The following is a 24,076-nucleotide window of genomic DNA, read 5'->3' on the forward strand; positions in this document are numbered from 1 at the left end:
ATAAATGAATGAATGAATTTCAGAACGTATGCAAGTTTAAAGTTTCCAATTAATGGGATTTCAAGCTTGATTTGTTTGCTACATCAGTCCGTGAATCCCTGAGTATTTTTATTACTTTGTTCATAATGCATTTTACATTTACATTTATGGCATTTGGCAGATGCCTTTATCCAGAGCCACTTACATTTATCTCATTATACAACTGAGCAACTGAGAGTTAAGGACCTTGCTCAAGGGCCCAGCAGGGGCAGTTTGGCGGTGCTGGGATTTGAACTCATGACCTTCTGATCAGTAGTCCAATGTCTTAACCACTGACCAAAACAAATATCCTGGAGCTGTGAGGTGTTTATGCTCACCATTACACTACGGTGATTCTGTTAAAGTGATTAGTGTACTGAGCATCTGATTGGAAGGTTACAAGTTCAAATTCCAGTACGGCTAAGCCGCCACTTTTGTGTTCTTGAGGAAGACCCTTAACCTTCAACTGCTCATTTGGCTCCTGCCTCAATTGTAGATAAAAGTGTCAACCAAAGACCAAATGTGAATGGTGTATAAAAAGTGTTCTTAAAATAGCTGGGCTGATTCCACAGTGCTGGTTCTATGTGCATATGTTGGCTGTAACTCAAGGCTACATTTCCCACAGCCCAGCATGAGTCTGGTTTATAGTCATCCGCTGCACTGCAGACTCATCAGTAGGTAGCAGCATGTCTGGTGCCTGCCTCAGCTGGAATAAACAGCTTTTAATAATGCAGTTGGGCTGGCCAGGCACATGTTAATTACATGTCACTAGGGGAGATAAAGGACCCTTCAGAGTACTGTGACAGAGATGCAGTCTCAGGTGTGGTATTGCCAGTTGATGGATGGACAGATGGGAGATTATTTGAGAGAGAGTGGGGGGCAAGATTTAGGGGTCAGACATCTGGCAGGGAATGGGGAGGGAGCCAAGTTATGTTGCTTTATTTTGGCAATGAGACTCTGAGAAAGAACCTCATTTGTCCAACATGGCTGTCCCAGTCTCATGAAACCTGGCACTAGGAGATACAACTGCCTTATGCTAAAGGAAGCTTGAATTATCTTTCATGCCATTGATAATGATTGTATTTCTAGACATTGCAGAAGTTATGCCATAAGCTGTTCTGTAGTGTGATACAGACAGGCAGTACATCAACACGCACATTCCTGGGAAGAACTCCTTGCCTTTTTCCCAAATGATCTGAACCTGGTGTTAAATTGTTTGATGTTCTCTGGTGAGCAGAGTCAGCCAGGCTAGGAGTCTAGGAGACCAGAGGTCATAACTGCATGAGTGTCTCAGTTGATTTGAGGTCAAGGCTGTATCAAGAATGAGTCTCATTCTTTTTTTTTTTTCCCCCAGAGTGTGAAGGAGCAGATAATTTTCTTCCATCACACATAAAGCCTTTAATAGGTTTTCCTTGTGGTGTGTTGCTGGGATTTGGGGTGCCATTTTTGTCCCACATTTATAACTATGTATGTAACGTAAAAAAAAAAAAAAGTTTAAAAAAAAGTACATTTTAAATAAAAGTATCCTTCTCAACATGTGTATGTTTCGGTTAAATAACTTAAAACCTTGATAAAATCTACAGCACATAAAAACAGCATTTGTGCCTGTTCCAGCTGACTTTACCTTAAAATATATAATCATTGAAGTACTTATTTTAAATAGTTTTTTTTTTTTTGATTCAATTAACCATTTGGGAATCCTTTTAACATTTCATGTTTGAAACATCCTTTTCCTTGAGTCATCCATGAGGTTATGAAAAAGGTGCACTCAACCCTGTAACCTGAACACATCCACCCCTATGAACTATTTGGAATATTCCACAAGTCACATGCTCAACAGGGTCTGAAATTCCTGATTTTCACCATGGAAATACAACCCATCATTAATAAAAAAAATTAATGTTAATTATTAATAGTAATTAAAAAAATAAAATAATGGCAATTAAACCAATATCTTCATGCCTTAAACTCAACCGTGTTACTCACTGAAGAGCAAAATGCAACCGAAAATTCTTGTAAAACGAAATCGTGTTCAAGGGTTATATGTAAGAGGTACAAGGGCTAAATGGCACGGCAATCATGGAATCACCCTTATACAGTATGTCCATGTTGTGTGTGTGTGTGTGTGTGTGTGTGTGTGTGTGTGTGTGTGTTTTTATTCATGTGTGTGTGAGTATCCTGGTCACTGAACCGCTGTTTAGCACAGTCAAAGCCCATTTCACACAAGGGCACAAGTGTCATTCTCTCCATCTGTGATAGTCGAAGGCTGAAAAAATATATCTGCAGAAGCAACCACATTCATTAGGCTAATGCACAAATGTGAAATGCAATTTTTGGCTCTTGATTTTCTGCTTTCGTGATTTATTGTGCAGGACAAATGGGAAATTGAGTATACACGTATAAGTTATTTAAATAATTTAGAGCTTGACACTGAAGTTTGTGATATATAGTTATTGAAAAATGGGAAATTGAGTATAAGCATATTACCTTATGGTAATGAACAAGGTCTTACAAATGCATTACAATCTCCATAGCAACTGTCCTTGCTACTAAGGAGGTCTAATTTGGATGGATTTTATAGTCTATGAAGGGACGCTGAATAAATTGAATGCTCTTTTGATACAGGCTTTTTTTTCCCCACGTGGTATAATTGTAATGGCATCATTTTCTTGACACTGTAGCCCATTAAAAATATTATATTTGAGCATCAAGCTCATTTAGACGGCATTAGATGTAACAGATGTAATTGTATAGATGATTATTGTTACTGTAATGAGTTCAAACATCTGCTTAGCTTTGTGTCTGAGACACCACTTTGACTGTGGCCCTTTCGTGAACGTGTGAGTAAGAAAAAAGAGAGCGAGAGAAAGAGCGAGAGAGAGAAAGGGAAACTCAGTGTTTCCAGCTCCTTTTACACTCTTCCACTCCCCACTGAGCAGTTTTTCCTCTTCGTTCATCATTCTGCCGATGCTGGCTTTAATGATTGCAGCAGCTTCATTAAGGGCCTCGTTAAGTCCAGTCATTAAGGCCGGTCATTAATGTCTTTCGTTAAGAACCCCAGGTCTGGAACTGTTATGTGTTGGCAGCTTTGACCGACTCTGAGTCCAGAGCTAATGCCTGGCGTTGGTATCTTCAAAGCCTCGCATGGTGACAAGTGCACACAAGTTTCCTTAGCAACAATGCCCCACCCAATGAGTAGCCTGGTAGTCATACTGAATAAGCTTTCACTTCCTGTTGCCTTGTAATGCTGTAAGGTTCCTTGTTAGAGCCATAATTATTATTAGGGGTCAAGCCCCAAAGGGGGGAAGACCCCTATTGTTTTTGTTAGTTTTCTTATTATTAGGGGTCAAGCACTGAAGAGGTGAAGACCACTATTGTTTTTGTTGGTTTTCTTCTTCTTCTTCCGCTCTTGAGTCAGCCCATAGAACCGCTTGTGGGAAAGTTAAGAAATTTGGCACAATCAATACCGTATTCGAATGGTGCTTCAACGAATTCCACAAGAAGCACTCTAAAATGGACATGAGGGTATATCTCCGTCACGCTTTAGCGTATTCATACCAAACTTATTATTTGTCATAGGCATCATAACGTGAGGGTGCCTGCCAGTTTCAGTACAGTGCCACCTAGTGGTCATGAGATATGAAAAAAGGAAATTTTTTCTTATAACTTCTGAACAATTTGTCATAAAATCCTCAAATTCATCTCAGTAGATTCAGGGGGGCATACCGAGTCCAAGGATATAAACAATTCCTATGTCGGCCATTTTGGATGCTGGCCATTTTAAATTTAGTCATAAAATGCTGTATTTTACGAACGACTTGGCACAAAAATTATAATGCTGTTTTTAAAAATGCTAATATCTATTGACTCCTTTTGCCTACTGTCATGCCACTGGTCTGAGTAGATTCTGTGGGTCATGTCGAGAACAATGATATAAATTACGTCATGATCAATCAAACTTCCTATCTGCCATTTTTAATGTTTTGAAAACCTACTTTTTCGATCTCCTCCCAGATCGTTTGTCCAATTTTCACGAAAATTGGTTTCCATCATCTAGAGGCACTAACGACAAAAACTTATTCACAGAATTTTGATAAACCATACCGTTTCTAAATGGTGCTTCAACGAATTCGACAAAGAATGCACAAAATTTACCTTATATGTATCTTCTGTATCTCTGCAACGCTTTGAGGTATTGTGAGAAAACTTGGTACATGTCATCAACATTAGGCCCTGAGATTACCTACAGCATTTCGGTGCACTGCCCCCTACTGGTCAGGAGATAGAAAAATGGCTATTTTGGTTTATAACTCTTGAACACTTTCCTGTATGATAACCATCACGCCCAGATGCTACCTGAGTGGTTTCAGAACAGCACCACATACTGGAAAAATTCTATGAAGTAGCTGTTTTTAGTTATTTTTAAAATAAATGTTTTCTCAAGATTGAAAATGAGATTTAACTTTTTCTAACTCCTCATACATTGTTCATTGGACTCTATCCAAAAACATGTTAGAAAGTTTCTTTTGCTGCTCATGGTGCCAATAATTGGCTTGACCCCGGTATTGCTGCTTGGAGCTATATTTATTGTTGTTGTTGTTGTTATTATTACTATTATTATGGCAGTAACACTATATTATGTATAATTAAAATGAACAGTTTAAAATAAACACACACAGTGTTGCTTGAAAGTTTGTGAACCCTTTAGAATTTTTTATATACAGCGCTGTGAAAAAGTATTTGCCCTAATTTCTTCTGTTTTTGTGTATGTCTCATAGTAAATAGTTTTAGACCTTCAATACAACATAAAACAAAGGCAGCCTGAGTAAACACACAATACAGTTTTTATTTATTTATATTTTTTTATTGAAGCAAAAAAACGTTATCTAACACCCATCACCTATATGAAAAACGAATTGCCCCTGTAAACTTAAAATCTGGTTGTGCCACCTTTAGCAGCGATAATTGCAACCGATAACTGGAGATCAGTCTTTTACTTACTTCTAGGACTAGGATTTACTCCTATGTTTTGGATCATTGTCTTGCTCTATAATCCAGTTGCGCGTGAGTTTCAATTTAGGAACTGAAGACTGGATATTCTCCTTGAGGATTTTCTGGTAGAGAGCAGAATTCATGTTTCTATCAAAGCAGCAAAGCATCCCCACACCATCACATTTCCACCACCATGCTTGACCGTAGGTATGATGTTCTTTTTGTGGAATTTTGTGTTTGGTTTACACCAGATGTAACGGGACCCCTGTCTTTCAAACAGTTCCACTTTCCACTCATCAGTCCACAGAACATTCTCCCAAAAGGTTTGAGGATCATCAAGGTGTGTCTTGGCAAAATTCAGATGAGTCTTTATATTCTTCTGGGTTAGCAGTGGTTTTCATCTTGCCACACTTCCATGGATGCCCTTTTGCTCAATGTCTTTCTGATATTGGAGTCATGAACAGTGACCTTTGTTGATGCAAGAGAGGCCTGTAGGTCCTTTGATTTTGAATTTTGGAAGGTCAGCCACTTCTTGGAAGGTTCGCTACTGTGCCAAATATCTGTATAAATATGACCTAAAACATCATACGATTTTCACACAAGTCCTAAAAGTAGACAAAGAGAACCTAATTAATTAAATGAGACAAAACTATTATACTTGGTCATATATTTATGTTAATGTTCATGAGCCCACTTTCAGGAGAACACTGAACAACAATGGTTTGCATGGCAGGGTTGCAAAGAGACTTGCTCTCCAAAAAGAACATTGCTAACAATTATGTGGACAAGTCAGTAGGCTATTGGAAAACATTTCTGTGGATGGATGAGACCAAAATAGAACTATTTGGTTTAAATGAGAAGCATTATGTTTGGAGAAAGGAAAACATTGTATTCCAGCATAAGAACCTTATCCCATCTGTGAAACATGGTGGTGGAAGTATCATGGTTTGTGCCTGTTTTGCTTCATCTGGGCCAGGATTACTTGCCTTCATTGATGGAACAATGAATTCTGAATTATACCAGCAAGATCTAAAAGAAAATATCAGGACATCTGTCAGTGAACTGAATCTCAAGAGAAAGTGGGTCAAGCAGCAAGGGAACGACCCTAAACACACAAGTCGTTCTACAAAAGAATGGTTAAAGAAGAATAAAGTTAATGTTTTGGAATGGGCAAGTGAAAATCCTGAGCTTAATCCATTAGAAATGTTATGGAAAGACCTGAAGCAAGCAGTTCATGTGAGGAAACCCAGCAACATCCCAGAGTTGAAGCTGCTTTGTACTGAGGAACGGGCTAAAATTCAGCAGTTACCGGAAATGTTTAGTTGCAGTTATTGCTGCCCACGGGGGTCACACCAGATACTGAAAGCAAAGGTTCAGATACTTTTGCCACTCGCAGATATGTAATATTGGGTCATTTTGCTCACTAAATTAATGACCAAATATAATATTTTTGTTTCATTTGTTTAACTGGGTTCTCTGGGTTTAACTTTTGTCTACTTTTAGGATTTGTGTGAAAATCTGATGGTGTTTTAGGTCACATTTATGCACAAACTTTCAAGCAGCAACTTGTGTGTTTTATATATATATATATATATATATATATATATATATATATATATATATATATATATATATATAATATACACACTGTGACTTTTTTTTTTTAATCTGCAATTTAAACATAAGTTCCCCTCTGGTTCCATTGAGGGAAATGTGCTTAGCTGTTTCCACACATGGATGCCTCCGAAACGCTGCTGTCCCCATTCCCATTTTTCTTCCAAGCTTGCAATGTCACATTTCTGTGGGGAGTCATGTTATTATGGGTGCCTATTCCGGCAGACATATTCTGGCCACGTATGAGTGGTAATGAGAATGAATGCTGATGCTCTGGGCGGGCTGATCCCCTCTGAGCACTGCACATGAGCCCTGTATCCTGATTGTGAGAAAGCTATACATAAACATTCCTCAGCCTTGGACTAGCACTGATCCAGTGAGCTTACATCACCGGAGACTGACACCGTTCATTGTCCATTACGCTGTGTAATGCCATAATGCAGTCACTTCATATTGTTTCTGAATACTGGTTTGTACTTCTACATTGAAGCAATGTGGAGAAGGGGGCATATGAGTATTCTTAGCATGCAGAGGCAAACTGATATGGTAATCCAAACACTGATTGGTTGTAGCAGGATCTCGTGACACGTCTTGTGCAAGTTTCAGCATAATATTGTGACAAATTCATCTCAAGTGTAATGTAAACAATAAGCATGTCTTTTATCGCATCAAGTACTTACCTCCACTACTTTTAAGAGTTTCACTTTATATCACTGTAGCTTTATTTATGCTGGTACCTTTTTTTGGGTGTTGTCAGGAAAGTTCCATCATGATATTGTGACGTGCAAATATGGCACCATGAAAAAGTTAAAAATTAAACAAACGAAGGTAACCTGGATAAACACAAAATACGTTTTTAAATGATAATTAAGCAAAAAAGTTATCCAATACCGACTGGGCCTGTGTGAAAATGTATTTGGCCCAATAGTTACTAATTCCCCAAATCTATGAAACTGTATTCATAATGGAGTTTCTAGATGCAACCAGGCCTGATTACTGCAAACGCTGTTCAATCAAATCAATCCATTTTCTGTACCACTTATCTGGGGGAGGAAACCAGAGTACTTGGGAGAACCCCGAAGCACAGGGAGAACGTGCAAACTCCACACACACAGGGCCACAGCAGGAATTGAACCGTCAATCCTGGAGGTGTGAGGCACACGTGCCGACCACTAAGCCACCATGTCCCCTGTTTAAGTTAATCTACACTTAAATAGAATTTTTACTACAGCGTGAAGTTGGTTAAAAGGGCCAACCAAAAGGGCTTGCCCAGTAACACACTATGCCAACGTTGAAAGAAATTCCAGAAATTGTGAGGACGAATGTTATTGAAATACATCAGTCTGGGAAAGGTTATAAAGCTATTTCAAAGGCTCTGGGACTCAGGGCCTGGGCAACTTACAATAATTGAGGGAAACATGAATTCTGCTCTCTACCAGAAAATCCTAAAGGAGAATGTCCTATCTTCAGTCCGTAAATTGACACTCAAGCACAACTGGATCATGCAGCAAGACAATGAACCAAAGCATAGCCGTAAATCCTAGTCCCAGAAGTAAGTGAAAGACTGATCTCCAGTTATCAGAAGCATTTGGTTGCAGTTATTGCTGCTAAAGGTGGCACAACCAGATTGTAAGTTTAAGGGGGCAATTATATATATATATATATATATATCATCTATAAAATGTGAGGTTACGTGACTCAATTAAGAAAAAAACATGAGCATGATTTTACTTGTCACCACCACAGTGTAGTATTTAATGAACATTTGCTTTAATTACCATGAATCAATCAATGTTAAGCCTTCATCTGAATCTCCTGGTCTGGAAATGAATATTATGAATGTTATATTTTTTTCCTCCTTTCAAATTTATAAATTTTTATCTGCTGATCTCTAGTGGCTAGTTCCTTTTACTTTGCTTTCAACACCTGTTGTTTGTATACTGTATAATCTCGAATACTGGTTCGTTTCACTCCATCCCTTTGGTTTTACTGTTTCCTCACCTCGTTCAGTTCAGATTTTTCACCTTCTCCTTTCTTTTTCTTTCGCTTCAGCTTCACACTGACATGGACAGAGGTGATGGGCGCACCAAGTACGTGCTCCGAGGAGAAGGGGCAGGGTCAGTGTTTGTGATTGATGAAAAGACAGGCAACATCCATGTGACAAAGCCCTTGGACAGGGAGGAGAAGGACGAGTACCGGCTTATCGCCACAGCAACAGACAGCCAGACAGAGCGTGCCCTGGAGCCCTCTTCCCAGTTCATCATCAGGGTGCAGGACATCAACGACAACCCGCCTGTGTTCGAAGACAGGCCGTACAGCGCTACTGTCTCTGAGATGGCCAACATAGGTAACTGCACTAGGTCAGGTGTCAGAGATTTCGTCGACCATCCGTGAAATTTTCCCTTAGCACTGGGATTTGCAACACCCAGACTTATTTATTCAGGTGCATGTTGCGCAAGAGTGCTGACAAGGTCAGGATGTTGGCGTTCGTCAGCTGTCATGTAAAACCCCAAAAAAGAACGATCTGTAATTTTCACAGTGATGAAAACTTAAATAAAATGTCAATATTTATCTTTCACGTTATAATACTGCATTTATATGCTCAGATATATTCTCAAAGCATCATTAAGATGTGTTTGCACCACTTTAGCACTCAATAAATTTAATTAATGAATAAAAAAAAATCTACTGCAAATCTGACAGTATTAGTAATGTGTACTGAATGCTCCAGTTTGTGGTAGTCATTTTATTTTAAAATTTTTTAGTTCTATTCAGTTTCAACATTTTACCCCATCTGAATGCATTATCGTTCGAAATTGTGACTCGCGCATCGGCTTTTCTTAAGATGAATGTGCACAGATTTCTGTGTTTGTGTAAATGTTGCATCAACCTCGCAGTGACACATCAGTTTTTGATCTGTCTGTCTGATTATCCTGTAGCAGTGTGAATCAAAACAGTTGCTCTCTCTCTCTCACTCACTCTCTCTCTCTCATACACACACAAACTATCTCTCTCTCGCTCCTGAGTCTTCCATTTATGTTCCACTGCTTCTTAAGTACCTGTGATAGATCAGTAATCAGAGCAGCCCTGCCCACTGCTCATTCCAGATGACACTGTCAGGTCTCTGTTGTCAGAAAGCAGCAACAGCTGTGCCCACAAATCCCTTCTTTCCTTATAGCTTGTCAGCTGATGCCCCATAGGAAACCATGTTTTTTCTCAACTGTACCCCCCCCCCCCCACCCACCCCCCACAGCAATTTCCATCCTTCACATGATGGATGACAGTCTTTGATTTATTTGGTGGTGGGGGGGGAGGAGTCTATAACTGTCAAGGAGGAAGAATGGAAACAGGAAATGTGGGAAGCAGCAAGGGTTATGGGATTGATGGGGAGGGGGAATCAAGAAACTGAGAGAAAGGGGGCGAAAGGGAATTAGGAGTAGCGATGAAGAGAAATGACGTGAGACGGACCAAGTGACAGGAAAAAGAAGGTAAGAGGAAAGGGAGTAGGTGAATGAATTGTGTGTATCTGTGCATGTTTAGTGCTCCAGCTAATCATATCTGCATCTGTATTTGGATTTAAACCCAAATACAGATGCCTGATCACAATTTTTGTTATTTTTTATTTTTGTTCCTAAAACACTGTAAAACAAGGTGAAATGGTCAGCATGGTGTGTGAATTCTAGCTCTGGAAGTTTCTCAACATCCGCTACATCACAGCTACATCGTGTTTATAACTGGAGATGTGTGCAGATCCCGCTTGCGCAGTAATTCTTTTTGTTTGTAGCTGACTGCAAAAACTTTAGTCGGATCCCCTTCCCAAAATGTAAACAAACTAGTAGCCTAATTGAAACAACCATGACCCTGATCAGGAAGTTACTAAGGATGATGTCAATGCATTGCAACTCACGTTCACATTAATGACGTTGATGTGCTGTCTTTTTTTTGTCATATCTGTTACCTATATTTGTCTTCAATTTGTATCTGTATTTGTACCTGTTTGGATATTATCTGTTCTGAATAATGCATTCGTATCCGGTTAGAAAAGGGAAAAAAAAAAGAAGGAAGGTGAGAGACGCAGGGTGATTGGGTCAGTCGGTATAAAAGTCTGCCACTCAAGGTCAGTTGGATGAGTGCTGTGTACTGTTCTGTATTGATGTTGCCATCCCTCTTTCTCTCGCTCTCTCTTTCCCAGGCACATCCATTGTTCAGGTAACAGCGACTGATGCTGATGACCCCACCTATGGGAACAGTGCTCGTCTGGTCTACACTCTGGTGCAAGGCCAGCCTCATTTCTCTGTGGACCCACAGACAGGTGAGTCCAATTCTTTCAGGCTTTTCCATTTTTACCAGCCGTAGCTGCAGTTTTCAATAATAAATAACTATTTCCTAGCTGGCAGAGTGTTCGTAATAAGATTTACTCTACCAAATGGTCTAGGAAGGCAGAAATTCCTAGGTTTTCACTCGGTAATATACTTTGACATCTCTGCTTTAAGTAAACATATTTAACCAAAGTGACACAGAAATGTTTTTAAATTAATATGGCCAAATTTGCACTGCATTTTGAATAGCAAGCGGAAATATCTGGAATAATTAGTGTTTGAGATTATTACATATCAAATATAAGATTTTTCAGATTGTTTTTAAGGTGCTTTTACTTATATATTGTAATGGGTTATGTTTTCCTGGTCCATTGGCAGATCATTTTGGTTCTTTCTAGAAATAAGAACAAGAACAAGACCATTTCAAACTTGAAAAAAGTAAAATTAAGTCTAGAATGGCAGATTACATTTTATTATTATTATTATTATTATTTTTACATTAATGGGTCACAAACTATCAACAAAAAGTTGATTTCGAGGCAAAGGTGAGATTTCTGAGGTGGTTTCTCTTGTTAACCCCTATATATATATATATATATATATAGTGTAGAATTAGCACAACAAATTACCACATATCACTGCAATTCACTATGGTATCTTTAGTATAGTAAGGTTAAAATACACTTTGTATGTACTACAGGAATTCTACTACATTTTCTATAGTAAATTTACTCTAAAATACTATAGTATTTTTTCATGTGGGCTTTTTTTGGGGGGGGGAATGACTACATATAGAAATCTGTTGTGATTTTTTTGTGGTCACCTAAGGTTATTTGTTTGTTTATAGAAGTTGGTGAGGACCACCCAATTGTTATGTAGGCCCTGATAAAGAAAAACATTGAATTGAAAGAGGGTATACTGTACAATAGAAATCTAAATTTGACCATGTGAAGGATTTTCCAAGGCTGCCAAATAAATATGAAACCAAGTTCAGAATCTTTGCCCAGCCTCACTCCCTGCACTTCCTTACTTCTTATTCTTCAGCCTTTCCCATCCCAACATATCACTGCCTGTGTTCCTTCTCTTATCTGCTTGTCATTGCAGCACATTTTGGCATAAACAGCAGCACACAACAAATTTAGCAACCCAGACTTGAAACACAGGTGGGAAAACAAAAACATGGCATGTTCATCCTGATACTCTACTTCTGCTTGTGCTTTACATTCTGCTCTATATGGTACCACATGGATTTCCCATGTGAATCTGATCTGAGTTTCCCAAAACCAGTTTATGTCCAGGATTCACCCTTGTTTCAGTGGATCAGTTCACTTTGAACTACTGCAGTAATCATAAAGATTGTCCTGTTCTTATCCCAGGACTCAGTTAGTACTATTTGACTTAATACTACACAGTTGTAGAAGTGTAATAACTTATAATCTGACTTACTGGTGTCACCCAGAAGAGCATGGGTTTCCCAGTTTCTCAAGGTTTCTTGAACTCATTAGGGATCTAAATCTACATCTGGATTTCTGATAAGCTGTCTATTGTTAAAAGCACTACACAAATAGAACTGAATTGAATGTATTTTTTTTTTGGAACAGCAGCCTTTAAATTATTAATAGGAGTATCTGAAATGCACTTGGGACTTTTTTTTGCCATACACTTCACCGTAGGGCTTTCGCATGTCACATTGTAGCCTTTTGGAGAGAGAGGAACGAGGCTTTTATTAGGTAGGAGGACAAGAGAGAGTCCATTCTCGCTAAAAAAAAACCAACCAAAAAACATTTTTGCATTGCTATGTTTTGCTAGGTGATTGGCTGGCAGCCTTATGAACTGTGCAGAGTCTAGTGTTTGCTTTGTTTGTGTGTGTGGGTGTATAGAGGCAAGTATACATGAGTGTGTGTTTGTGCCAGAGACAGTGTGGTGGCTTAAGTAGAACAAGAACGAGACATAATGACAGCGCAAAGAAGAAGGGTGGCGAATTTTGTGAAAATGTATTGACAAGGCTCTCTGTGCCATTGTACTCATGCTATGTTTCTATATCACGTAGGGTATTGTGTGTCTGTCAGTGAATAATGGTGGCCCTTCGTGTTTTGATTCCTTTTGGCCGCATAATGAAACCTAATTAATTTTGTTGACATTTATGAACCCCATGCTGATATAAATGAGAAGGGTTTTTTGTGTTTATTCTTGAAAGGTTTTGAATGCGAATCAAGAATAATTAACCTAATTCTGTCCTGTGTTCATGGCATGGCAGTCTTTTTGTCTCATTAGCACAGATTATGACACTGTTAAGAAATATTTCATGGTATACTCATTCATACTTTATAAAATATAGCAAGGCCCAAATGTATGTTGTTTAGTCTCAAATAAAAGTGCAGGTTTCTTGATAATATAATGGCAGTGTGAGGAAATTATATAACATAGATGCTTGTTATAGACAGTCTTCTCCATCATGCCTTACAAGTGAGGCAGCATAGAACTCAAACATGTAGTTGAGGGTTAAAGACCTTACTCAAGGGCCTAGCAGCAGTGTTATTGGATTTCATCTCTCTGGTTCTTGTTCTCTCTCTCTCGCTCTCTCTCAGGAATCTTGCGCACAGCAGTCCCTGATTTGGACAGAGAAACTCAGGACCAGTACCTCATAATCCTCCAGGCTAAAGACATGGGTGGTCATCTTGGAGGGCTTTCTGGAACCACAACAGTTACTGTGAAGCTGACAGACGTCAATGACAATCCGCCTCATTTTACTCAGAGTGAGTAGCACTAATGCACATAGACATATACATATAGTCCTTTGCATAAGCAATCATCCCCTTGATCTTTTCCATATTTTGTAGGGGGTTGAAACTCTAGTTTCAAGAGGGGTTAAATGCTTATGCAAATCAGTGTATACAGTGTATGTTCATGGTAAATCACTAAAAAACAAATATATAAAATACTGACTTTGCATAACACATACATTATTGTGTCAGTGTGCACACACGTCATACTGTACATATGCTCAGCAAAAAAAGAAACGTCCCTTTCTCAGGAGACTGTATTTTAAAGATAATTTTGTAAAATCCAAATAAACTTTCCAGATCATTTTTAGAAATGGTTTAAATGATATTTTTCATGCTTGTTTAGTGAACCATAAAGAATTACTGCGCATGCACCTGTGGAACAGTCCTTAAGACACGGACAGTTTACAGGCGGAAGGTGATTAAGGTCACAGTTACAATAAGTTAGGACACTAAAGAGACTTTTCTACTGATTCTGAAAAACACTAGAAGAAAGATGTCTAGGGTTCCTGCTCACCTGCATGAACATGCCATAGTCCTGCTGCAGGGAGGCATGAGTACTGCAGATGTGTTCAGAGCAATAAGCTGTAATGTCTGTAATGTAAGACGCCTAAGACGGTGCTACAGGGAGACAGGAAAGACATCTGATCGTCCATGTACTGGAAAATTACATGTAACCAAGTGCAGCCCTCCACGACGTGATCGAGAACTTGCAAGAACTGACAAATCTGGTTCAGTCCATGAGGATGAGATGCACTGTACTATTAAAGCAGCTGGATACCAGATACTGATTGTTACTTTTTATATAAATACCCCCCCCCCCCCCACCCCCTTTGTTCAGGGACTCATTATTCAATTTCTGTTCGTCAAACGTCTGTGAAACTTGTTCAGTTTATGCCTCAGTTGTTGAACATTTTTATGTTAATACAAATATTTACACATGTTGAGAAATTTGCTGTAAATAAAAGCAGTTGAATGTGAGAGGACGTTTCTTTGTTTGCTGAGTATAGTACTACATACACAAACCCCAACGCACACACACATAGACAAATGCACAAGGACAAATGTCTTTGCTCCGATAGAGCTTTTATGTTTATTCATTCACACACAGCACTTGTGACTGTGTTCATGTTCATGTAGGACATGCTCTGACAAACCAGCAGGGCTAAGAGGCTTTGCTTTCTTTAGGAGTCTGACAATGCCGATGCCCTTGTGGGGCTGGAGGACTGAGTACATTGCAAATTTTGCCCCTTTTCTAGTTTCTCTCTCTCTCTCTCTCTCTCTCTCTCTCTCTCTCTCTCTCTCTCTCTCTTAGTAAAAATGCATTACATGAAAAATATAAAGTTTAAAACAACACAAAAAAGATATGTGGCTGAAGAGAGAAAAAAAAAGACAACGATTAATAATCCAAAATATTTGTTTTGCATAGTTTCCCAGTACAGTGCAAAGAATTTATTTCCACAAACGGTTTTTGCATATTTTAAAAATATCCTAGACATGTTTTAATTTCTCAAATTTCTTATTTAAAAATACACCAGCTCAATCAGCCAATCATGTGGCAGCAGTGCAATATTTAAAATCATGCGGATACAGTCTTCAACTGTCCAGTTTGGGTGAGCCTGTGCACACTGTAGCCTCAGATTCTTGTTTTTGGCTGACGGGAACAGAACGTCATGTAATCGTCTACTTTTGTAGCCCATCTGCCTCAAGGTTGGATCTGTGGTGCATTCTGAAATGCTTTTCTGCTCACCACAGCTGTAAAGAGTGCTTATTTGAGTGGCCGTAGACTTCCTGTCAGATCGAACAAGTCTGGTCATTCTCCTCAAGAAGGTGAGGAACTAGACCTGTGTCTGTGTAAACTCTAGAGACTGTTGTGTGTGAAAATGCCAGAGATCAGCAGATTCTGAAATACTCAAACCAGCCTGTCTAGCAGAAACAACCATGCCACAGTCACTGAGATCCCATTTTTCTTTATTTCTATTGATTGATGTAAACACTAACTGAAGCTCTTATACTGTACATGCGTGATTTTATGCATTGTGCTGCTGCCATATGATTGGCTCGTTGGATAATTGCATGAAAGAGCAGGTGTACTTAATTGATTATATCTAAGCTGAAGGAACCTAGGTGCCAGTTCATCCTTTCTGAACACTTATGTTACTGATAACACTGACATGCTATACAGGAAAGGCCAGTTCAGGCTGGAGCCAGTTTATCATTCTGCCGTGACCAGTATTCTTCTTATGCTGTGGTCTGCTGGGGTGGAAGTGTAAATGTAGGTGACAGTAAGCACCTGGAACTATTCCTGAGACGGAGAACCAATACAGGACTCACTGTAGGTGGAATGGTTGGAGAAAAACAAGTCTCCTCTATGGTATTATAGCCAGGAGCCTCCTCCCAATGTGCTATCCTGCTCCATGTTTTCACAGACAAGCAGTAATCCAAGGACAAACAATAATATATTTTGTTTAAATATTCTGCTCAGTTTTTGTGCAAATGAATGAAATCTAAAAGCAAACTTGCTTCCTCGTTCAAAGACTGAAACAAAAGCAGAATAAGAATCGCTGCGCATTAAGTAAACCGGCCAATTCAGATGTATTGTCTCTCTGTGTGAATTTCATTTGAAAAGTTTACACCATTGTTAGTCAGTCTAGAGCAATGGTCACCAACCCGCTTCCTTGAGATCTACCTTCCTGCAGGTTTCATCTCCAACCAAAATCTAACACACCTGTTTTAGTTGATCAAGAACTTCTTAAGGCAATAATTAGATGGTCAAATGGGCACAGTTATGGTTGGAGCTAAACTTTAGCTGAGTCCCAGGGTTGTGCCGCGTCTTCTACTCTGACTAAAACAGTGCACCTCTAGCGGATAATTTAGGAATTGCATTTTATTAAAAATTTCTAGTTTGTCTTTTATGCATTTTTTTCACTTTCAAAATTCATCCTGTGGGCCGGATTGAACCCCCTAGCGGGCTGGGTTTGGCCCACATGCCGTACGTCTGACACCCCTGCTAACGTCTTCAGGAAGGTAGATCTCCAGGACTAGGGTTGGTCTAGACCAGCAATTCTTAGACCAGCACTTCACAAAACAATGTCATTCTTTAAAGCGGGACGCACTCACAAAAAGGTTAAGAACCACTGGACTAGACAAAGTTCCATGTAGTCGTCAGAAAGAATGGTAAAGTTCCCTTTATCATTAATGTACTAGTTGCATTCACAGCTATGACACATTTCTGTTTACATTCGTTAGTACAATAAGGCAGCCTTTAGGTTTCTCCAACTATTATTCCTATAAAAGCTTGCTTGAAGAGGCTTTCTTACATTTCTGATGAATGTCATTGGCATTCATTTTCAGGATCTCTTGTATCTTATAGCTCTTGACTATAAAACACTGCCATTGCAAGTGTATTCAATGAACCAGCGAGCCCATTGCAACTTCAGCCACAGGTTTATCTTCTTCCCTTGACCAAGTGTGTATCCAGCATCTCGTCCACCCCGTCAGACTTTTCAAGAAATTGGTGAGCTTTCAAGTTTTCTGTATTGAACTCCTATTATTTAATGTACTCTTTTGAGCACCACTGGGATACAAACAGTTCATGGTTGCTTTCAAGGGCCCTGATTAGCTAACTAATGTGATACAGTATTCCTTCAGTGTCAAAAAGAATGAACTTGTTTATTTTACTTTATTTTTGTTTTTGTTTGTTTGTTTGTTCAGCCATTTGTTCGTTTGTGGCCAGCAGCAGGACCATGGGTCTCTGGGGTCCTACGCATTTGCGTGGTTTGTGTGGTGGAAAAGACTATGTTTGATTACTAAAGAAAATCAGATTTTATTTTTTTCATCATTTCTTACTTGTTCATGCACCACACGAAGGAGGTTTTTTTGTTTATTTTTACTTTTATTTGCGGTCATATTCTTTATATTGCTCATAACGAAGTTGAAATGACAGTTATACATATATTGCCAGACAGGTAATTTGACCTGAATTACTTAGTAATGAACAGAACATGAGGGTTAAAGTAACCCCCCCGTAAAAGGAAAAATAAAAGGATATGGATGATTAGTATGCAGCACAATAAATATTCCTCTCACCATGTACGTTGCTGTAACTCAATTTTGAAGAAGGCATATATTTAAAGAACGCAGGAAGGCAAATCCACACATTTCAAAACTGGAACTAGGATTAGATGGGGATAAACAGTCCTTTAGACAAATTTGTGTTGAATAGAAGGTGTCTGTGGTTATTTATTTGGCAGTGCTGGCAGTATTTGCACAATAGCCTTGGTTAAAATTTTTTTTTTTAACAGACTTGGAAAGTTTAATGTCTTGGGAAATAGTCTTCTCCTACTAATCGTGTTGAGACAATTAGAAAATACGGAAATAGTGTCGGTTGGGATAATTGGTCGCATTGCATAATGCATTGTTCTCTAGATACTTTTATATTTAGGTTTGGGTTTGGACCACTCTCTGCTTGCCTTGAAAGCTTGAATTTTGTAATCAGCACAGGGACTAGCCAGAAATCAAATTTGTGCGAAAGGTCATTTTCTAAAAGTACTTTTTAATTAATTGACTTGCTGTCAGTTTGCTTAAGATGGTGCCTGAATAAGACGCGTCCTCCACCCAAACACCACCCCCCCAATCTGAAAGTACCCAGAGGTGAGGTCCTAATGGAATGAGACGTGACAGAATTAAAGGCGCATTAGTTGAGATTTTAATTTGAATCATCTTAAACCTGTTCCAAACTTTAAATGGCAGGCAATTAAAATCTTGTAAAATACAAGATTAATGTCTTTGCAGTTAGGCTTTTATAAGTGCCATAATGTTGACAAATTTTAACCTAGTGCCATAACGTCTCCTTTTTTCTTTTGTCTTTTTATTAAGAATTTTGCAGTTCCTTTGTGTGTGTTTGGGGGAGGGGGGACAACCCCTGTCTTCCCGTGAGAAATGATAGCTTCCCTGGAGTTTAAACCTCCTTTAGAGTACCATAATATCTCTATTTCTTTCTTTCACTTTTTCTCTGCTTGCTCACTCCTTGTGTTTCTTTCTAAGTCTATCAGCTTCTATCGCTCACAGCTTATCCATCTCTCTTCTTGCCTATGTCAAACTGTGCTTGCAGGTATTTTATAACACTATCAAAGACAGCCTTCTTGCAGTTCTCCCCAATTACTTGAAATGGTTTTTAAAAAAAACGTCGTCCAAAACCTGCAAGGTCAGTTCTGCCTCAGTTCTGAGAGTTTTTCTCTCTGTGAGTGGATTAGCATGCAGCTGGCAGAGGCGTAGCTGGGGTGTAGCCAAATGCTTCTTGGTGGGTGCCTAACATAACATAGTGTATCTATGAGGCTGAATATTTGTGTCAAATAATGTGCAGTATTTGTGCTATACTGGTCAAAAAAAGCTCAAAGAAGGCATCATTACGATGCTTCCATATTTAACCCAACCCAAATCTCAAATGTGATTAAGAAACTGAAAGATATATTATGTAATATCATTTTTTTACCTTCTGAGTGATAAAAACCCCAGGAAATGTTTAAGTGGGAAAAAAAGCTAAAGAAAAACCTTACAACAACCTGGTTACAGGTTTTGTGCCAAAATAGATTGGTATTTGGAGCCATCCATGATTTCTTGACTAGAGCTCCAGCTGAAGAGAAGCAGCCCCAGAGCATGATACTGCCAGCACCATGCTTCACTGTGGGTGACTTATTTTGTGAGGAGCATATCTTTTAGAATGAATCCCAAAACACTCTACCTTAGTCTTACCAGACCATAACACATTTAGCCACATGGTTTGGAGTAATTTAGGCATTCCAAACCTATAAAATGATGATCATACCTAATTGTTTCACAGGATTCCTGAATGTTACGACAAGACTAGTTGACACTAGATTGCACTTTAAATAATGAAATGACAAATTCTGAATAATACCGCCACTTCTAATACAGCTTGGCATCCACTCAAAATGCATAAGCGTGCCACCCATCCTGGAATTTATTTCTGGCTTATGTTATGTACAACCCCAGTTCCGAAAATGCTAATAAAAACAAAGAGGAGTGATTTTAAATTGTACTTTGACTTGTATTTAAACAAAAAAAACGTGTAAAGACAAGGTATTTGATGTTTTACCTAATCAACTGCATAGTTTTTTTGAAGATCAACGTTTATTTCGAAATTGATGCATGCAACACGTTCCAAAAAAGTTGGGACATGGGGCAATTTAGGACTAATAGCAATGTGAGGAGTTGATAAATAAGAAGGTGATGTGAAACAGGTGAGGCAATCATATAATCATAGTATATAAGGAGCCTCCAAAAAAGGCCTAGTCGTTCAAGAGCAAGGATGGGTCGAGGCTCGCCAATCTGCCAACAGATGCATCAGCAAATAATCCAACACTTTGAGAACAACATTCCCCAAAGAGAAATCTTCTACAGTGCACAATATAATTAAAATATTCAAGGAATCCTGTCAAATCTCGGTGCGTAAAGGTCAAGGCCGAAAACCACTTCTGAATGCGCGTGATCTCCGATCCCTCAGACATCACTGTCTGTAATGGATATCCTGACAACACCATTCGCCGCTGCATCCACAGATGCAAGTTAAGGCTTTACTATGCAAATCAGAAGCCATACATCAACAATGTCTAGAAACGCTGCCGACTTCTCTGGGCTCGGTCTCATCCGAGATGGACAGTAGCACAATGGACTCGTGTTTTGTGGTCCAACGAGTCGACATTTCAAATAGTCTTTGGACAAAACAGCCGTCTTGTTCTCCGGGCCAAAGAATAAAAGGACCATCCAAGCTTTTATCAGCATCAGGTCCAAATGCCAGCATCTGTCATCATATGGGGGTGTGTCAGTGCCCATGGCATAGGTAACTTGTAGATCTGTGAGGGCACCATTAATGCAGAAAGATATGTACACATTTTGTAGCAACATATGCTGCCATCCAGTGCAGGACAACGCCAAACCCACATTCTGCCCAGATTACAAGCGCATGGTTGCATAAGCAGAGTGTGCGGGTGCTAGCATAGCCTGCCTGCAGTCCTGACCTGTCTCCCATTGAGAATGTGTGGCACATTATGAAGTGCAAAATAAGGCAACGAAGGCCCCGTATAGTTGTGCAGCTGAAGAAATGCATAATAGGTGAATGGGGTAAAATTCCACTTGCCCAAACACTTAAGTGTTATTAAAAGAAACGGTGAAGTTACACAGTGGTAAACAGTCGACTATCCCAACTTTTTTGGATTGTGTTGCAGCCATCAGATTTGAAATGAGTGTATATTTTCAAAAATAAGTTGAATTAACAAAGTAAAACATCAAATGATGTGTGTTAATATTGTGTTTTCAATATAGTACAGGGTGAATTGAATTTTTAAATGACACTTTTTTTTTGTTGCATTTTCCATACTGTCCCAACTTTTTCGGAATTGGGGTTGTATGAAACTGGTGTAGAAACCTACATGCATGCGCATTAACATGTACAGTAAAGTGCATTTCTCAGATGTAAGAATACTAGATACTACTTTCTTACAGCCACATGTAAGCCAATGTAAGTCTCTTGGGATGTGCAGCTCAACCATGATAAAATCACTGTAAGTCACTTTATGTTGAAATGATTGCTGCGAAATTTGCTTTGTTACAGACGTCATACCTACTGCTTATATTTCTGCTGTTTCCAATCTGTTTGCTGAGAGATTCTCACTGCTTAGGTATTTGGTGCACCCACTATGGAGCCTGTCAAAATGCTGTGGTTATAAGAGACTCTATTTTACAAAACATGGAAAATAGCATGTGTTTTGGGTTGCCGGTGAGCAGCTAAACTGAGCTGTGATGCAAGGGATGGATTAGTAAATCCAAGAACCCTCTTGCTTACCATCTTTTTGCGCAACCTAATATATCCAAAATGAAAAGCATATATTATGCATCCATTATGATATTATGTAGCCTGTAGCCTATACTGAAAAAAAGGCTCTCTGGCATCTCTTTCTTTTTTAATTTTTTATTTTATTTTATTTTTATTGACAAACCTAGTCAATAAGTTTGGTTTATGCCATGTTCCCCCCCATCCCCGCCCCCCCATCAGCTTTTCAAGCTTCAATTAAAAACAGTTAGGACCAATGAACTACCACTCATTGGTCAAACATTCAGATCCACACACCAAAAGCATTTCACAATTCATTTCAGATTCTTTGACTTTACAATCATTGGATTGTGTTCTACGTACTGAATGGTATGTGAGGTGCTCTGGAGATTTGGACTGGCAAAAAAAGGGGAAAAATAAATTTTTACATTTCTATAATTATCTAGTGATTTTTTGTTGTTGTTGTTGTTGAGTGTCTGCTCCGTGTTGTCCATACTCAGTTAATTTTCTACCTTGGCAAAGGTTTGTTTACCTTGTCAGTTGGGATGCTTTTGCCATGCAGATTTGGCAACCATGGTAATAGCATATATGTCATGAATGCATCAGAGATCCAAGGCATTAAGCAGAATGTCTTGCCAATTTTCCATTTGCTCAAGAAGCCACAGCCAAACAACAAGAAAAAAACGAACGCTACTAATTAATAGGTTAATCAAATGGCTTATTAGCCATATTAATATTCTCCACAATGTTTACCTGTTCTGACATGAGAGTCTTCCATCCATCCATCCATCCATTAATTTTCTATACTGCATATTCTACACAGGGTCACTGGGATCTTGGAGCCTATCCCAGTGGACTTGGGGCACAAGGCAGGGGACATCCTGGACTGGGTTCGGACCCATCATAGCATGAGAGTCTTAATTTAACAAAAACATTTATTAACATATTAAAATCTTTAGTCATGTGCTTTTTTTAGCGTCTGGTCATACAATTTCACGGGATCTGCTTGCTTCATTAGGAGTGTATTTAGCAGGCTGTTGCAAGCACAATTTGCATGATGAACTACAGCCTTTGTAAACTTAATTTCAGGCGCACTCTCATATAAGTTGCGTCTTTGCGCTGTCTATTTGCAGAACATGGATCGTGTAGAATTTTTTTGTTTAAACTTGCTTTAATGTGCAGGGGAAGAGCTTGTGGTGGCTGTGTGATGGATAGATAAATAGATTTCATGACAGATGACTACAAAGGTATGCCTGATAAGATCAGTGTCTTTTTTATGTGATGACTAGATGAAAAATTGAAGATACAGAAAGGCATTGCGCATATATATTAGTAATTTATTTGTCGGGAGCCCGTGCCAGGTACCGAGTCCAAACCAGAGAGTGAGAGCAAGAGAGACGGTTTGAAAAGGAGGAGGGAAGTCAAGAGAAGGAAGTAGAGGAATGGGGAGAATAGAGGGAGTTTAAGAATAGAGCTGAGAAATGATAATCATGGTAATTTGTCCTTAGGGACAGTGAATGAGAGAATGGGAAAAGGAAGATGTAACAAAGAAACACAGAGGCTGTAAGAATGGGAGAAGAGGAGCACACTTAAATCTGCTTACGTTTAGAAGCTTTTTATTTATGGGCGTGTGTCTGTGAGTGTGTCCATGCTCACGCTTTTGTATCATCCATTACACAAGCACACGCTCACTCCATCTGCCTCCATCTCAGCCTGAGCTCCCTCTATCAAACATGTGCACACATTCACACTAGTCATATACTGGTCTCACATGCATGGGGACACACTGGCATTATACTTAAAGTCACTTGTGCCAGCCTGAACACACACATACATACACACACACACAACACAGTCACTCGCCCACAACACAGATTTGGCAGTTCGTCAGTCTGAGAGAATAACAGCAAGATGAAGAAACTCAGAGGTGACAAACTTTTACATTTAGGGCTAATTCTTGTTCTCTCTCTCTCTCTCTCTCACCCTCCCCCATTTTGTCTGCCTCCATCTAGCTTGCTTTTAAAAGCATTGCAGAGGCCAATCATTCACACTGAAAATAAAACACAAGTGCCCAAATGGGTCTCTTTCCCCTCACTCATCAAAACACTTACCGTGTGCTCTCAGCACATCATGAATCACATTTATTAACAGCAACATTTATGCCCTTATAAGCCCATAAATCTCATTTCCATTGCTGTACATAAGCCTGTGCAGTGGAGAGTCCACATGATGATTATTATAGAGTGTTAAAATAAGACAGTGTGGCAATATGATGACAAGCTCAGCTTCAAATCATGTTTGAAGACAGCGGTGATGAACAAAGAGACAAATCTGTAGACTGGGGTGAGTTGTATATGCATGCTTTGATAGTCATGGCTGTGACATAGATACCTCAGTATAGGAGTAAAATACATTGTTTTCAGCTTCATAAGTCTTCTGTGATATGTCTCTATCTGAATACTGTCTGAATTCTGATATTTTTTGCTCATTCTTCTTGG

At 39.1% G+C, this 24,076-nt stretch overlaps 1 protein-coding gene across 1 annotated transcript in view; it reads left to right on the top strand.

The window, feature by feature from the left end:
* LOC128610664 (uncharacterized) overlaps positions 1-24,076 on the top strand; it is a 139,096-nt gene that overhangs the window by 66,417 nt on the left and 48,603 nt on the right. Inside the window, exons 3-5 of the mRNA XM_053630082.1 lie at positions 8,677-8,971; positions 10,817-10,936; positions 13,532-13,699. Coding sequence (XP_053486057.1) covers positions 8,677-8,971; positions 10,817-10,936; positions 13,532-13,699 — 583 coding nt within the window. The remainder of the gene's footprint in view (positions 1-8,676; positions 8,972-10,816; positions 10,937-13,531; positions 13,700-24,076) is intronic.

Source organism: Ictalurus furcatus, chromosome 7 (genome assembly GCF_023375685.1).
Source record: "Ictalurus furcatus strain D&B chromosome 7, Billie_1.0, whole genome shotgun sequence".
In the NCBI taxonomy this organism is placed as follows: Eukaryota; Metazoa; Chordata; class Actinopteri; order Siluriformes; family Ictaluridae; genus Ictalurus; species Ictalurus furcatus.